The 17,882-nt window shown below is 41.9% G+C and overlaps 1 protein-coding gene across 2 annotated transcripts in view; it reads left to right on the forward strand.

Moving 5' to 3' along the window:
• The first annotated feature begins 10,607 nt into the window (after window positions 1-10,607).
• usp34 (ubiquitin specific peptidase 34) overlaps window positions 10,608-17,882 on the forward strand; it is a 46,053-nt gene continuing 38,778 nt past the window's right edge. For both annotated transcript variants that reach the window (XM_023824912.2, XM_023824913.2), the window contains exons 1-3: window positions 10,608-11,009; window positions 16,463-16,550; window positions 16,634-17,102. In XM_023824912.2, coding sequence (XP_023680680.2) covers window positions 10,967-11,009; window positions 16,463-16,550; window positions 16,634-17,102 — 600 coding nt within the window. In that variant the 5' untranslated portion in view covers window positions 10,608-10,966. The remainder of the gene's footprint in view (window positions 11,010-16,462; window positions 16,551-16,633; window positions 17,103-17,882) is intronic.

Consider the following 17,882-nt stretch of genomic DNA (forward strand, 5'->3'; position numbering starts at 1 on the left):
GAAATAGCTGAAAGTGTGTGCAGTATACATGCACCATACCTAGCAATTCAAGATGGCAAAGTTGGAAGAATTCCTGCAGCAGTCTAATTCTGGGGCTTGTTAAAATAAAAAGCATTCCAGACGCGTGGCCCCTTAACTGGGGAGAGTTTGTGTGCAAGGAACTGTAAATTTTGAATGATTTACACGTGTTTTACAATACTTGCAGGAGGAACTAAGCAGTGGTAATTTTGGTAATGTTTTCAATTTTCTGATTAGTGTCTGATCTGAGAGTACAGAACATATTCAAGCAATTTGAGTATTACCTCTTACATAGATTTGGTTTCTTAGAGATTGTACAAAAAAAACAGTTCACAAATTTCCTGTATGTGTTTCTACCCTTAGATTGCTGTACGTAAATAAAACTGAACAAGATCATCCAATGCCCACAGTAGGATATTTGTGACTATTGTTTATCCAGTATTTCTGTGCTTGTTTAGGATTTAATTTTATTTTTTTCCTGCATCAGGCAGTGTTTCTGTTTTATGAACAAAGATAGTCTTTTGTTTTTGCATACACTGTTTTTTTCCCTGACTACCTCACATAATTGTCAGCAGTATGTCATTTTTATGAGATCAGCATGTGTTTTCAGAATTTTTCCAATGTGAACTGCCTATCGTTAATACATGTGGAACAGGTTTTGGAAAGCACAAACACTCAACACTCGCTTCGTTCACTGCTGTAGGCCAGTTGTAATTGGGCCAAACCTGAATCCCTTTGGTAATCTGTAAATTATATTGATCTTCCTTTTTTGGATGTGCCGTCACAGAAATAAAGGTTCCATTTAAAATAATGTATAAGTGGCAAAGCAAAATATACGAGAGCTGACGAGTAAATTAAGGTCTACAGCGTGGGGGGGAACGTTTGCTCGTGTGCAGGTGTTCATTACTGGAGTGCTACATCCGACATGTATAAAGCAGCTTTTGACAATAGAATGTTGCATTCCAATCAAAATTTATGGGCAAGGGGTGTGATTTACACGGTATTTCTGACTAAAGTAACTATGGTAAATTCCGAAAGGTATGGTGAAACATTACGGCTGCTCAAGCAACGCATCCACAGAATCAGGCCTAAAAGAAAAACTTCTTTTTTCGTCACGACGATGCAGCGCCACACTGCAGTGGACAAATGAAGAAAGCAGTGACAAGCCTGAAATACACAATTGTTCCGCACCTTCTTTACAGCCCAGATTTGGCTTCGTTCCACTTCTGGCTGTTGCCAAAATTGAAGTATGAAGAAGGTTGAAAGGACAACATTTTTCCTAGGATGGCAAAGCTGAAGCTGCTGGACACAGATAAGAAACCAACCAGAAACACTCTTCATGGACAGAATGAAGAAAATGGATAGAGATTTGGGAAACTGTAGCAGCAAATGGGGAATATGTTGAAGGTACACTTACAATGTTTAAGGGAAATATAATTACTTCATTGTGAAATCATATTATCAGAAATTCATTTTATACAATTAGAGAATTCATTTGTCAATCAACCATTGTATATATGGTAAATAACATTTCTTTACAAAGTATAAAAACACAATTCAAGTGAGATTATACATACATTCATACATACAGTCATGTGAAAAAGAAAGTACACCCTCTTTCAGTTCTATGGTTTTACATATTAGGACAAAAAATACATTTAAATACTTAGGTTTTAAATTGAAATCTAAAAACAAAAAAAAAACAGATTCCACTGTGTCATTTAACAAAAATGAAGCCAAAATGGAGAAGCACCTTCAGCAGCAATAACTCAAAGTAATCATTTTCTGTATGATTCAGTCTCTCGCATCATTCTGGAGGAATTTTGGCCTGCTCTTCTTTACAATGTTGCTTCTGTTCATCGAGGTTTGCAGGCATTCGTTTATGCACAGCTCTTTTAAGGTCCCACCACAGCATTTCAATCGGGCTGAGGTCTGGACTTTGACTGGGCCATTGCAACACCTTGATCCTTTTTTCCAGCCATTCTGTTGAAGATTTGTTGGTGTGCTTGGGATCATTGTCCTGTTACATGACCCAATTCCCACCAAGCCTTACATTTGACTCTAATATTTTGGTATACAGAGGAATTCATGGTCAATTCACTGACTGCAAGGTGTGCAGTTCCTGTGGCTGCAAAATACGCCTGAGTCTTGTGGTTTGTTCAGATGCAGCTTTACAAACCTAAGCCATGCCGCCATGTTCTTTTTAGAGAGAGATGCTTTCTCCAGGCAACCATTCCAAACAAGCCATAACTTTTCAGCCTTTTTCTAATTGTACTGTCATGAACTTTAACGTCTAACATTCTAACTGAGGCCTGTAGGGTTCTTGGGTTTTTCGCACCTTCTCTGAGCACTGCACGGTCTAACCTTGGGATGAATTTGCTGGAATGTTCACTCCTGGGAAGAGTGGCAGCTGTCTTGAATGTTTTCCACTTGTGAATAACCTTTCTCACTGTAGAATGATGGACTTCAAATTGTTTGGAAATGGCCTTGTAACCCTTCCCAGATCGATGGGGAGCAGCAGTCGTGTCTCTCAGATCATTGCCGATGTCTTTCCTCCCTGGCAGTTAACACACACCTGAATGCTCCAGACCAGCAAACTGCCAAAGCTTCTGCTTTTATAGAGCTGGTCACACTGGCTGATGGTCAGTTAATCAGGTGCATTTGATTAGAAGCACCTAGCTGATACTTTTCCCTCTTAATTCTTATGTACGTGTGTCTTTAAGTTTTCGTTAAATAAATAATGACACGGTGTAATATGTCATGTGTTGTTATTCACCTGAGGTTGTATTTATCTAATTTTAAGACCTGATATAAGGACCAGATGATTTTTTATTATGTCCTGATATGTAAAACCTCAGAGTTGAAAAATGGTATACTTTCTTTTTCACGTGACTGTGTGTGTGTGTGTGTGGTCCAGGTATACTTTACCTTGTGGGGGGACAAATGTCCCCACAACGTGATGAATACCCTTTTTTTTACTTTATAGGGACCAGGAAAACTCTATTTTATAAAAATCCATGACTGCAATGAAAAAACTAAAAATGCTAAAAATCTTGTATTTTGTTTGGTTTCTTATGGTTATGGTTAGGGCTGGGTAGAGGTTAAGGTTGTCATAGTTAGCGTTAGCATTTTTCCCATAGAAATGAATGAGCGATCCCCAAAAAGATATGATTACACATGTGTGTGTGTGTAATCATTACTGTATAGTCTAGCTATGCTTTGTGCACAGGATTTGCAAAACATTACAACAGATAAGAGTATGACTGACAAACTTATTTCAGTCTATTAGTACTAGAACTAATAACAAACTGTACCCCTTTAAAAATATTATATAAATCTAATGAACATTCTATATAACATTCTAATGAACGTAAAAGTTTTACATTCACAAAGCCATTCATATTTTCATTTCAGAGTTAAAAAACTCTAAGCATATTCAAAATAAAACTCATCTGGTTTGGAATGTGGAAGGTCAAAGGCACGTCAGGCCCTTCACCATAAAAACCAAGAAATTTTCCATTGTTACACTGTCTTATATTTATAAGGTCTGTGTAACGGATATCCATCAATATAGTTTTGCTAGTTTGGCTTTATATATGGTTTAAGTCGGAGTAAAAACGCACCTGGCGGCTCAGCTCACATGAGCGTGTTTACCGTGAAAATCTACATTATCAGAAATACATTCGATAACCTCTGCGTCCTTTATGGCAGATCTTTAAATTCAAGCATATGACTGAGTATATGAAACACGTTTAAGTGGCTTAGAAAACAAGAGCCCCTGATTCTCTTGCTAGTACTGCAATTCTGTTCGTAGATATTATTTACGAAAGTGGCCCAGCACCAGTACGCAATTAATTATATTTTAATTGCTATGGTGTCTCCACCCTGAGATTTGTACGTATATGTTTTAATCAAATTAATGACATAATAAAGTGAGATTTCTAGAGCTATTCTCGTAAATCAATTACATACGGGCAACATTTTGATTAATATGTAAATTTTGTTTGCATGACATAATACGGAATACTTAATACACCAGTGAGCAGCACGTCTTAATTAAAAAATCAGCATTGAGCGATTAAAAGTGTCAGACAGTATAATTAATACATGCAAAATATGACTGGCTGAATTTGGTGCAGCGTATTATTTAAAGAGGTGATAACGTTAAGAATAAGGAAGAATGTATCGAACCGCGTATTTCTGATTATATGCATCGTGTTTCGGCCAAGTTTGTAAATATTCAGTGGAAAAATCATAATCAACAGACAATAAAAGGCAATGGTGTTAAATCAACGCTCATCACCCTTAATAATAAGCATATTTACCGCACAGGATCTCCGCGTTCTTGAGAGGCTTCAGCCAATCACAGCAGAAGAGCGCAGTGATTTTTCTCCGATGGGCGAAGCCGCAGAAAAGTTCGCTGAATCATTGCTGCCCCGGATTGGCTGTATAGATGGAGACGTATCAGGGATCTTATTGATCAGAAACTAGAAACGACCTATGCATGAATTTGTGCGATGTTACACATTTCTCGTATACTGTGTTTCAAGTTAAATGGCGAATCGCATTTCTTAGCCTCATCGACCAAGTATAAAATGACTTGATTAATTTATGTGATCCATCTGCGGCGTTTTACATGCCCACTTGTTAAATTGTATTAACTGACAGTTTATATAAATTGATGTAAAATGTAAACTTTTAAAACTGCTTGCCATAGTAGGTAATATTTTAGTACTGTAGAAAATGTGAAATCCTTGAAAAAGACTATTGGTCAGATTGGACTACCACATCTGTCGCTCTTCAGAATAAAAGTCAGCCATTGTTCAGTTTTCTATGGTTATAACCATGTTCTTTTGACAAGCAAGACGGAAAGTCGTCTAAATATCAGTGTAAATGTCATTTAAAGCAGAGAGTACAATGTTGTTGAAACTACTAAAGACCATGTGGAATGCAGACTTGCATAAAATTCCATATTTGATGACAAGTTAGGCATTTTGATCATATTAACGGTACAATGGTACATCACAATCAGCATTCCTTATTTCAGTTTGAATGTGTTCCATACCTTAAACATGTGCAATATTACAGTATAGAATAACCAAACTAAATTCAAGATTTTCGGCATTTTAAATTTTTTGATTGCATTCACAGATCTTTGTGGGGACCTGGAAAATGGTCCCCATGATGTAAAAAAAAACAGTCACTATAAAGTAATATAAACCTAATCCACACACACACTTGCTAAAAGCAATGTACAGATGAAAATTAGCCTAACTGCATATGCTTGTACTCAAAGAGTAAACCAGAGGACCCAGTAGGAACCCACATGACATGGAAAGAATATGCAAACTCTACACACAGGCCAGAGATTCAAGATCTCAGGGGTTTTATTTGTGATCTGCAAGGTGGACAGTCAGACTATGACCTGCTGTGAAATGTAAAGTGGTCAACTCTACCATAATAAATAGAAAATAAAATAAAAATAAAAAGCAAAATAAAGACGTCAAAAGAAACAAAATAATAATTATGTCATTAAAAAAATAAAAATAAATAAAAGGAAAGAGTCCTGCAACATTGATCAGATAAAGTGCAAGGTATATAAATAAGATGAGAATATAAATGAAAATTGTAAATTACGCATTACAGTAAATAGTTTAATGGATCGAGGGTAGAAGCTCCTTCTGAGCCTTATGTTCTCACTGAGAAATAGCAGAAGTGCTTTCCGGACCTCGGCCTGCTAAAGAGGTAGTCGCATGGGTGGGATGTGTCCCTGCAGATTTTGGCTGCTTCGCTCCAGCAGGGTCTGAGGGTTAGGGTTAGGTTTAGGGTTAGGTAAAAGGGAGGGCAGATCAGCCTTGCTTTGCAGTCCAAAGGGAGGGCAGAGCAATTACGAAGCCAGGTTGTGATTCCCATGGTGAGGATGCTCTCTAATGCTCCCAAGCAGAAGGCTCTAAGAAGGACTGGTGAGACCTAGAACCACCTCGGCTGCCTGAGATGGTATGGCCAATGCCTGGCCTTAGGTATCTGAATCTGTACATGATTCGACTAGGTGAGGTCATCAGAGATACAGACTCCCAGGTATCTCAAGGTATTCACCCTCTCAACTGGGACCCTTTTGATGTTGAGAGCGTTGTAGGTACCAGAGTGCTTACGCTTTAAGTCCTTCACCATCTCCTTAGTCTTACTGGTGTCGAGTGAGAGGCAGTTAGCTGGACACCATTGCGTCAAACTGTTCACCTCATCCATGCAGGCCTTCTCAAAGATTTTGGAGATCAGGCCAATCACTAATGTGTCAGCTGTGAGTTTGGTTATTTTATTTGAGCTGTATTTGCATGTACAAAAACTACAGCAGTGAGGTCAGGACAGAGGCTTGGGGCGCCAACGCTGGGGGTGATGGGAGGCAGAGAGCAGGGTCTCACCACCTGGGGTCCGCCGGTGAGAAAGTGTATAACCCAATCAGAGAGGAGTGTATAGAGACAGGTTCCTGAATTTGGAGAACGGTACCACTTTACAATAAGGCTCCCTTTTACCATTTGTAAATGGTAGTAACTCATTAATAAAAAGAAAACAGTGTTATAACTTGTTTAAAATTGTCTATTGATAATTTACAAAGTGTTACAACTGAATTAATAACCAGAGTATAAGCCATTCATAAACCCTTTATATGGGCAGCCTAATTGTAAAGTGGCACTGGAGAACAGTGTAAGGTGGGACTATGGTATTAAAAGCTGAACTAAAATCTATGAACAGGAATCTCACATAGCTCCCCCTGACACTGTCAGAATGTAGGAGTGGAATGCAGGGCATGGCTTTGCCGGCGGAGCTGTTTGGGAGGTTTGCAAAACTGAAGCAGATCAGGGATCCTACAGAAGGTGGAACAGGAATCATCTCTGACCAGCCTCTCAAAGCAAGCGCTTCAGGGCAATAGGGTTATAAGCATTTAGAGTGGTAGGGCTGGGAGTCGTAATAATAGGAACAGGAATGGGATTTAAGCTGCCAGCCCTGGTGGTCTGAAGATACCATTCCAGCCACATTTAGACAAATAGCTATAAAAGTGTCGCAATGAATTCAATAATAATAGCACATTCAAATTGTATAATATCCATGCAGTGCATTAAACTAATGAATTAACTATTTTTTCTTCTCTTAAAACTGCTTGCATAACAACAGCAAACACTGTACATTTGGCTGCGTTCACTGGAATCTCCTTAAACAGATTACATTGCAGGAATTAAAGGTAGGAATTGCCCTTCAGCTGACAGGCAGAATAAATAAAATCCCTGAATGGACTGCAGTTTTCGTAGTCAGCCATGAGGGTTCACTGTGCACCCTGATAATCAGCTAACAGTGCCAAATTAGCAGCAATGTAATACCTAATCCTTACATTTTAATTGGCATTATTATGAGGTCCATAGAAATGCCAAGGCTTACCATGCAACATATCTTTGTTCCTTTTTTAATTACTCCATTATTCACTTTAAATCCATTCTACCACCCATCTATTTTCCAGCTACTTAACCACTGCTGGGTCAATGGGAACTGCACATATAATGTTACTGAAATTTGTTGATTATTTGTATGGCAAAAACCGATCTTGTATTTATTTTACCACATCATCCTATTATTTTGGGCAGCCTTCCTTTTGTGTCTTGTCGACTTATTTATGTATCATAATACCACATAAATGAGTGAATGACAAAGTGAGAAAGTAAGTTGCAATAAAGCACAAAGTAAAAGCAATAACCTCAATATTTTAATAATAAATAAATCCTGATGTTTAAGAAATTTTAAGTTTTAGAACTGCTTTATTCGACCTAAATTCTATTTGGTAACACATTCCCAAAAATCTGTCGTGTTGAAGTTCCAAAAATTGTTCTACAACAGTATGGCCATAACAAACAAAAAATTACATAAAATTTCATATACAAATCGTTTTTTTCAAATTTTCAAAAAAGTATATTCTTATGGAACGATGCATTTAGTAAAAGTTTCATTTTCTCTTTGTCACTCATTGAATGACAAAAGTTTATTTTCATTACAAACAGTATTATTAATTCGACTATAAAGTAATTTACTGTGAGGATTTATAACAATCCTATACAGGATAAGCAATTGTAAGTTGGATCAACGGATGGATGCGTCGTCAATGTTTTTTTCACACTTTGCCTGTGAAAAAAAATGTTACATATGAATATTTGATATTCTCATTGGAAATTTCCAAATTCTCAGTGAGCATGGTCTTTTAAATTTTATTTTCAAAAATTATGTAAATCATTGTAAATTGTGCTTATCACCATAATTCATCATTTTAAACAATGCATTTTATTTAATTACACCATTTTCACGTGAATTGTTTGACTTTGTGTTAGGTGGCCCAGAATTAAGGTGACTCTTTAATTAAATGAAGGCTCGTGAAACTCAGAAGAGGTTTGTCCTGTGATTCTAGTCCTGCAAATCTCTATCTATGATTCATCAAAATACCCATCCACTCTCTGATTTATTTTGAACTTCACCGTTCACTTTTAGATGATATGTTTGGCTATCTTTCTTTACAGCTGAATAGAGTCAGAAGTGGGCTATTTTGCTGAATCGGTTTGAAAGCGGGGCACCCATACATGTTTTCCTGAAAAGTCGACAACTGACCTGGATGGTAAAAAAATTCAGTGCTGGCATGTTTGCATGATCAGTCTTTGTAATGCCTTTCTGGATAAACTCAGGAAGAGCGGTGATGTGTGGCTCTGTTGATCATTGAATAGAAGGTTGTCGGTTCAAATCCCATGGCTGGCAGAGAAGTATCAACACTGGGCTCCTGAGCAAGGCCTTTAAAACTAACTGCTCCAGGAACACAGTCCAGCTCAAATCCTGATTTCTATGTTCATTTGGAGAGAAACATGTGTAATATACGTATTTTAAATAAATAATCAATGTAAGTAAACCGCTCCCTACTCTGTGACAAAGACAGCACTTACCAAGGCCCCAACACGAACCATTTTTACGCATGAATACAAATTTCCCAGGAATCGAGAGCCAAACGGCCTCTGTCTAGGAAGCTGGCCACTGCTCAGATACTTGGAAAGGCTGGGGAAAACGCCAGCAGAACATGCAAGAGAGGATTTCATTTTTATTTTTTTTCGTTTGTGGCTGGAGGGTCCTCGTCTCTCGCCTGAGTGTTCCTGGAGATAACGTTTTGTGGATGGGTGTCTGCCATTACACTGATTTAATGGACCCTTAAAACTTCAGGGACCACAGCAGGTACTAAAATGGGTATTTAGCTTGGGCTGCAAATCTTCATATGCTGTAGGGGGAGGTGATAAAGAAATCCTCTTCTCATTGGACGAGGAACAATTTTAATGAGTACTTTTTTCCATTAAACATAATTGTTTTTCTCTGCCCTTTTTGGGGCCCTGTTACTCATTAGGTAAATGCAATTATAACAACCATAGTACATTTTATTCAGTTACATTTAAATAATGTTCAGTTTTAAATGATTGTGGGCTTGCCCACAGTTAATGGTCACAAATATTTTCAAGTGACATATTAGTATAAACTAAATTCATATGTGTGAAACTCAGGCTACTGAACAATGCTTTTCTGTTCCCCGTTGCCCTATATATGGGGCTTTAAAACAAGGATTAACCATCCATCCATCTTCCATAGCTGCTTCTTCAGTCTAGGGTTGTGGCCTGAAGCCTCCTGTATAATGTATAATAAGGATATGACTCTGAAAACAGCACGCAGCCAGCTTCTCTACATTATTCATTGAAAAGGTGCCTATTATTTTTCATCTCTGTGTATTGTAGTGAAGAGGACCCATCTTAAGCCCTGATTATTTTGTCTGTCTGATTATTATGTTGCTTCATGAGCAATGCAATTTGATATACAGCCACATGTCATCTGTTCAACTGACCCTTAACCTGAACTTTTGTGCTTGCTGATACATCTGTAAGCTGTGAAATGATCCCGGTGTCACCCATTTACCTTTGAAACAAATGCACATAGGAGGGAATAACAAATGTCCAAGGAAGACCAATCAGTTTTGTTCCCTACAGCTGGACTAAAGCTGCTAGTGATGTCATTGATCCAGCAGTGTCTTAGGCCAAACCCTCTATTAATAAACACGTCTTTACAGAGGGTGCCTAATACCTTATTTTAATTCATTCCTTTAAGTACGTGAAGTTCAGTGCAACCAAGTATGCTATTTTATTTTTTTCATGGTTGAGTGTAGCTTTGCGAGTCAATTATACCATTCGTTGTTGTTATTATTACTTTTCTTTGTATTCATTTGTACTTCGTTCTGGGGTTTTCCACATTGCATTGTTTCACGAGTCATATTATGCACAGCACACGCTATTTTGTCATTTGTCTTCTTGTTATTTGTCCGTGCACGCGCGTAGTCTACATTATACTTAAATCAGAATATGTTCTTTTGGACCAATAAGAAAATTGTTGCTGTGCCCGAAAAGAAGAACGTCGGTGGCCAATCAAAATGCAGCAGCAACATTACCTGACAAGCGCAATTCATTGGCCCTTTCTGACCCTGGACTGGAAGGGGAGGGTGTGACCGCGAGACTTCCGAAAAAAGCCGACAGGGACGGGGAGGACAGAACGAAAAGTGACGATTTTTTACTGATACCCGAGTGCCCCGACCCCCTCCCTTTTTCAATATGGCTGCCGTATCTGCACTCTTCAGTACCGCTCCAATTGGAGATTGACTCCGATCTCCCTTCTCTGCTGCCTCTCACTCCTGTCGCTGTCGCCAAGACTTTTGAAAACAAATCGGTTTTGCATTTATCCACCTCCCTGTTCGTCGGTTTCTGCTTCAGCCTCCACCAAGCATCGCTTCGGGCCTTTTTCCTCCAAAACAACCAGCTTCCAGAAATCCTAATCAATCACCAATTTCCAATGGTTTGAAAACACTTTTCGCTCTCTATTTCCTTTTTAATGAACAATGTGTGAAAACTGCGCCGAGCTGGTGGATGTTTTAAATGAAAGTAAGTAGACGTTGAGCATGTTTCCCCGTCGTCCGTGCCTTCACGGTGTAGCGTAGCTCCTCGGCTAACATTGTCTTATTTTTATTTTTTAGTTTTGCAGTTTCTGCTCCCACCACTAGCTAAGCTAGCCAGTCAGCTGCTAGGCCTTCGGTACTGGGGACTCGGGCAGCTCTGGGGTTAGTTGGTTAATCACAAACCTGGCAGTTCAAGAACCTTCGGGCTGCAACTTTACCTATTTTAAGCTGTTAATGTAACCCACCCTGAGCCATCTAGTCAGTGCTGCCCATCTCTGTAGTGCCGTCGGCTTCACAGCCACCTTTTCCGTATTGTTGTCCGGCCGGTGCGACGTCGCCTTGGGTACATTTTCCCTCAGGTTGTCTTTTTTTGTGTGGGGCTTGCAGCTCCCGGCCGTGCGGCCCCTGCGTCCTCGCTGCCTCGGTTATTTCTCGGCTCGGCAGCAGAGCGTTATAAGCGGCGGCGTCGGCGTTAGCCGAGCCGCTGTGCTGGGGGCCTGGGGTGTGTGGGGTAAATGTCATTGACAGCTCTGGTACAGACCGAGGGCTCGGCTGTATGGCGCCGGCCGGTGGCTCGCTGCTCCAGTCGGGTTTTGTTGTGGTTCAGCGGAGCGGTGCAGCCTGGCAGTGGCGTGGCGCCGCTTGCCCGCTATTAACCCGGCTATTAACACTTTCCCCATATTTCCCAATCCCTCGTCGCGCCTGTCGTCCTAGCGCAGCCTTGTCGTGTGTTGAAACCGGGGACGGGCTTTTTATTCCTGCTGACTTCTGAGCGCTGTGCCGCTGACCAGGAGGGCCCGGGACTCGCTGATGTCTCCGTCCCCCTTCCTGACTTTCGCATTAATGTCTGGTTTCCCGAAACGTTACCGTCCTTTTTCATTGAATGTTGGCGAATGAGGCCGTTTTCTGTCCCCGACACTCGGACACGGAGGGTTGAAGGAGCGGAGCGGAGCTGTGTGACAGCGGGTTCGCGGCCTGCCGGCGGCAAGGCAATAAACGGCCCGGCCGTCATTTATGTGAGCTAGGCTAAGCTTGTTTTTTTGCTTTTGTTTCCCTTTTTTGCGGTGGTGTTTTTATTAAGTACCGATATAATGTGTGGTCCTCGGGATGTATTGGGGTGCCGAGTGCCATAAGCGGCCCTGAGGTCCAGTCTGTCATTTTTCTGCGCTCTCTCTCCAAAAGGGGGGAAATGTGACATTTGTTTGCGGCGGATGGCCTAATGATAAAATGGCTAACATTAGCTGCACTGCCAGCCCGGATCTTTGCAATACTGTGTTCTTGACGGGGGAAGCCCGTGTTCTTATCTGTGTTTCTTTTAATGCTCTTAAGGTACATTTGTCTATTTCTCGAGCAACTTGCTGAACAAGTTTTTGTATGGATTCAGCATTGTGTGGCTAGCCGGCACTAGATAAAAGCTGTGCTCTGTAAATGTAACCATTAAAGCATCACTGTCTTGTGTTTTATGCATGTTACTTGTCATTTTTGCGGGATCGAAACTTTTGTTTCAGTTTTGCAGTCTGTTAATGTCACGAGTTTCCAACAACGCTACATAACGTGTGAAACTGACCATTTTTAAAATGGCTCCTTATTTGCAGAACACTGATGGGCTCTCAAACTTGAATAAAGAAATTTGGCATGTTCTGTGGTGATAATGAATTATGCACGCTTTGGAAAGGGTGGGCTGGGGAGAGGTACAGATCAAATTAAACCAAAATGTGCTCTGTGTATCCATAGAAAAGCTAAACAGGTGACCCCCCCCCCCAACCTCTATCACTATCTCTTTTCAGTTCTGTATGAAATGTGCTGTCTTTTGTCACAAGTAGGTTGTTACCACTGTAGTTAATTTTGTTTTAGAAAAGTACAAACGGTATTGCTGCTTAGAATTTAGGTATGTAGTCAATGGAGTCTGCCTGGTATACTGATAGATACATTTCAGTAGACTTGTATGTCTTGGCCAATATGTTCACTTTGTACCCAAAACATTAACCGACCAATGGGAAGATCGCTCACAGCAGTCGGATGGCACTCTCCTCTGATCTAAATTTAAGTCCACATCCTGTAAGAAAGGTGTCAACCCAGAGGAACTTTGGTCCACTTTACCATTTAGCTGTCATGAAGGAGCTATCTGTATTATGCGGTTTTTCTAGTGAGACTCTTGATGTTGTTCCAATGGCACAATGATGCTGCTGATGCTTTTCAGCTGTGTGTGCAGGATGTTCCTGGGCAGGTTAGGACACAATGAGGGCTGTGACTTTCCCTGCTCTCCCATGACATGCTTCTGTCACCTTTGTCATCAGTTCATCATCCCTCCATTTTTGTACCGCAGAAGTTTTCAGTATAATACTGGTACTTTCCTTCAACCAACAGTTTTTTTTTGTTTTTTTTTTAATTCTCCCGACAGCCTCATACCTTGCTGGATCTCACACTGCTTTAAGAATGCAGTACAAAAAAAAGTTTGTTCAGTCTGAAAAGTTGCTTTTACATTCCAGTATGTGAATTTTATACTGTCTTTAACTGTTTAAATCAATGTCTGCAAGTTCTGCAATATCTGTATGCTGTGATACTTATGTTAAGTGAATAGGCCTAATAATTGTAAAAATAATATATTGCTGTTGCTGATCAGTGTGTGGTTTCCAAAAAACACGTCAACTTGACATGCTTATTTTTGCTATTAACCTGAGTTCTGGGTGTCATTGTAGTACAAATGGCAAGTTAGAGTGTGGTCTATATGGTAGTGCGCCCTTGTCTTTGCTAGGTGTTCTCACTGTCGAAGAAGGCCTAACCTTGGCCAATTCCCCAGACTTCGCAAATCTTTCTAACTCTCACTCTTGCGTTTTGCCATTTCCCCCCCCGCCCCCCCGCCCATGACACATTTGCATGAGTTAATGGTGTTGGTATCTTGAGGAAAATCACTTGCAGTAGGAATGAAGTGCCAGTGAATTTTGGAGGCTGGACTTCAATGATTCTTGTGACTTTTAAAGATCAGGCTAAACTTGTAATGGTTTATATATTACATCTTCCCTAGTAAAGTCCTGAATAGTCGCCTTGTGAAATCATGGTTTGTATATGTCTGCTTTGTGTAAGAATGTTTTCAGTGTTTCCATCATGCCCAAATATGGAATATGGACACTCCAGAAAGCTGTTCTAAATACATAAAGGAAAGGCAGCTGATTGGCTGTATGATCTGTGCCGTGGCCCAGGGACCTCCGTGGTTGTGGCTTTGTATTGGCCCACAGCGTGTATGTGGCAGTTTTGTGGGGTTCTACCTCCTGTCATCCACAGTTGGTGACTATTGGTGATGCACATGCTTGTAGGGTGCATGTGTGGGTCTGAGAACCAAATGTGTTGCTCTCCTGTACAGGTTGTAGTAGTAGTAATAATAATAATAATAAATAATAATAATAATAATAATAATATATTTTATTTGTATCGCACTTCACATTTAAAACAATCTCAAAGTGCCACAGAATAAAAACATTGTCATAAAAAGCAAAAATATATCTGGAAGATGGTAAAACTAACAAACTAACATAAAACTAAAAAGTTTTGCCCTTTTTATAATGTGCATTTAATGATGATCGGGTGAGTAGATGAGCAGCTGAGTTGTTTGACTATATGGCTTCCTCACTCTCATGTGGAATGGTACGTTCTGTGTGCATGTATTATAATACTTTAAATTACATTGTCTCACCACTGCAGCAGTCCTGGGTCAAAAGCATTTCTCCCTTGCTGCTTTTGTACGTTTTGACCTAATTGGTCGGAAAACAGTTTGACCCAGTGAAAAGAGCAGTGTGCTCTAGTTAGCTTTTATGATTTTGTAGTGTGCCTCTCAAAAAAAAAAAAACCCATCTATCTTTAGTGGAATGATTTATTCTGAAAAAATAACCACAAGACCATGTTACTTTGTATTTAATAAAAACAATCTTTTAAAAAGGTACCCATTATAAACCTGTTGTGGAGAATTCAATAAAAACATTGATGGTATGTTTTTAATGGTAATTATGTGCCTTTGTCATTCAATAAGTAATAGTAATGTAGAAATCAATGTGAAAATGCACTTGCCGTCAAAATACCATTCGGGATCATTGAGAGAAAGTCATGGGAGCCAGAAAAAGTGTGCATCTTTGAAAAGCTAAGCTGGGCATTTTAAAAAGTTTGTCGGTGAACTGTGGCTCAAATGAAATGTTACGACAGTCAGTCAGGTTTGTGGATGAGCTTGTATGGTCACTGGCTTCAGGTGACCTCCTCCGGTCTCAAGTGGAGCATAAGCAGCAGGTAGGCCATACTGTGGGGTGGAGTGTATCTCCTGGCCAGTAAGAGGAAGACAGATGAAAATGCATGAAAGCCACAGTTCTGGAGACCGTAGGTCCTTCATGGGGCATCGGGTGACTCTCACACTTAGGGAGAAGTGCAGTTGGTTGGGACTTGGGTTGGCAGGAAGCCAGTAATATATGCTGTGCCTGGCACATTCTTTGTCGTGTGCATCGGTTATGGTTTTTGGTTATTTTCTTTAGCTGTATGGTCCCAGAACACTCTTTTCAGAGTGCCTGGAAAACGCTACTCAGTTGCTGCTGGATCCACTGCGCCTTTTATTGCCACTGGCTCCTCAGATGAAAAGCTTGACTGAAGGTTGTTTAGAGTCTGATCAGGGACAGAAGTTTCATATAGAGATGGGGTGTGGGATTTGATCCTAATAACAGTGATGATAATTTTCATCAGTTTTTGGCTGTAATCGTAATCGCTGTAATAGTAGTAAGAATTGAAGTAATCTTATTGGATGATCTCTGCATACAGCTTAATGGTGCAATAGTGTGTTGTACCTGCAGGCTGCCACCTGCTGCCTGGAGGGCTTAAGTTCCGTAAGAGAGGCTGTGATAAGGTGGGAGGGGATGGGGGTGGTGTGGGGCTCTCAGCCAATCACAGCCTTGCTTTGGGGCTTTGGTTTTGAGGTGAGGGCAGTGAAGGCAAAGTGCAGCACACATGCACATGGACACACATGATGGTTTCTGGTGAGGTTCCTGTAATTGAGTGAGAAGATAAAGACGTGATAGCTGGCCTTAATTGAACCCCTGGGAGATTCCGACGCAGGCCTCATTTTCTGCTCCGGATGTTGTCATTTTGAGATGGGGAGGGGTAGGGTTGGTGGGGTGGTGTGAAAAACAGAGGCGCAGATTTATGCACACCACACCTGTAAAGGCGCCGTTAAAGTTGTGAAGGGTAACTGAACACCTTACACCCCCCCCCCCCCATTCTGATCCATTATTCAGTAAAGGGGTCTTGGGACGGGCACTTGAAGATCTTTATCACAGAAACTGGTCCCTGCTTTGCTGAGTGTTGCATCCCTTTGCTTTTCAATGCCATATAACGGGTAGTATGTTGAAATTGGTGTCTTGAGTATGTTTATGGGGGAGGGAGCTAATGAGGCCTTTTCCCATGCAGTATCGGATGCGGACAGCACTGACGGCTTGCAGCTGAAGAGGGAGCATGCCCTGCGGGTCTTCAGCTACATCAGCTCATGGACCCAGAGGTCAGAGTTCCTCCTCCTTCTTCTCCCTCCTTGTTCTGCGTGCAGTCCGGTGCGTCACCAACCTGTCTGCTCCCTGTCCGCAGGCAGTGCCTGTGTTGCTTTAAGGAGTACAAGCACCTGGAGGTCTTCAACCAGCTAGTGTACGGCCTCATCAACCTGGTGATCGCCCAGGTGCAGGCGCTGCGTGACCAGCTGTGTCGGGGACGAGATGGCGGGGAGCCGGCGGCAGCACCAGGGGCTGGCTGGGGCGGGGAGCGGCCGTCACCGGCAGATGATGAGCCCCTCAATGTGGAGCGGGACTCGGCTGAGGAGGATGCCGGCGCCGAGATGGGCGGGCCAGAAGCAGGCCCGGCTTCTGGGCAGGGCCTGGGACTGCGGGGCGAGCAGGACCCCCCCGGGCCAGGCGAGGGCACCACTGCGGACGGCCCGGACCTGCTCGGGTCCTGGAGCACCGAGGACAGAGAGAAGCTGCTCCTCTGTGCCGCCAAGATATTCCAGATCCAGTTCCCACTGTACACAGCCTACAAACACAACACTCACCCTACTATAGAGGTAGGCCCCTGCCTCAGTGCCGCCCTGTGGGCCGCCGCGATCGATCGCATGTAGACAGACCTCTCCGTTTACAGGGAGCGCTGCCCCAGCCTGCCCCCATTACTGTCCTGTCCATTGTTCCGTCTCTCCTAACGCCAAATATCATACTGCTACGAAGCCAAACGATATGATTTTTTTGAAGCTATCTGCTTAATTGCAGCTCCTTAGGGAGTCCCAGATAGAGCCGTCTGTGAGGCGTCTGGGGGATCTCGCTTTAGGCCGCCTCTGCTCCCTGTGACGTGCCGTCACGCTTAATTGCTCGCGGGCTGTTCTCTGCGCCACGTGGCAAACGCGTGTTCCCCCGGAAACTTTCACCACCAGACTTGTATTCCCCACGTCCCCTGGCCAGTCAGGGTGTTTCATCCACATCATGGAGCACACTGGGGTGTGAGGGTGCGGGTTTAAGGTCGTCCTGTACGTTAACGATCTGCGTTTAGTGCCCGTAATGGGCTTTACGGCAGATAGGGAAGCTAATAGCAGGCATTAATTTGTACTTTTCCAGCGGACAGGCCTCGTGATCAAAGCCAGAGGGGGTCCGTTACGTGTGAGGGGAGGTGGGCGGGTGATCGCTTCTCGCCCTCATATCTCATGTAGGATGGTACTGGTTCCCAGCCTAGAGCTCTGGTCTCGCTCCAGGTCCGCAGATGCGTGTAATAAAATAAGCAAGTGCACTCGACTTCCATAACTACGTTACCTTGTAATTATTTTGTTTTATTGCATAGCCCGCAGCTGCTCCCATGC

This window comes from Paramormyrops kingsleyae, chromosome 20 (assembly GCF_048594095.1).
Source record: "Paramormyrops kingsleyae isolate MSU_618 chromosome 20, PKINGS_0.4, whole genome shotgun sequence".
Lineage (NCBI taxonomy): Eukaryota > Metazoa > Chordata > Actinopteri > Osteoglossiformes > Mormyridae > Paramormyrops > Paramormyrops kingsleyae.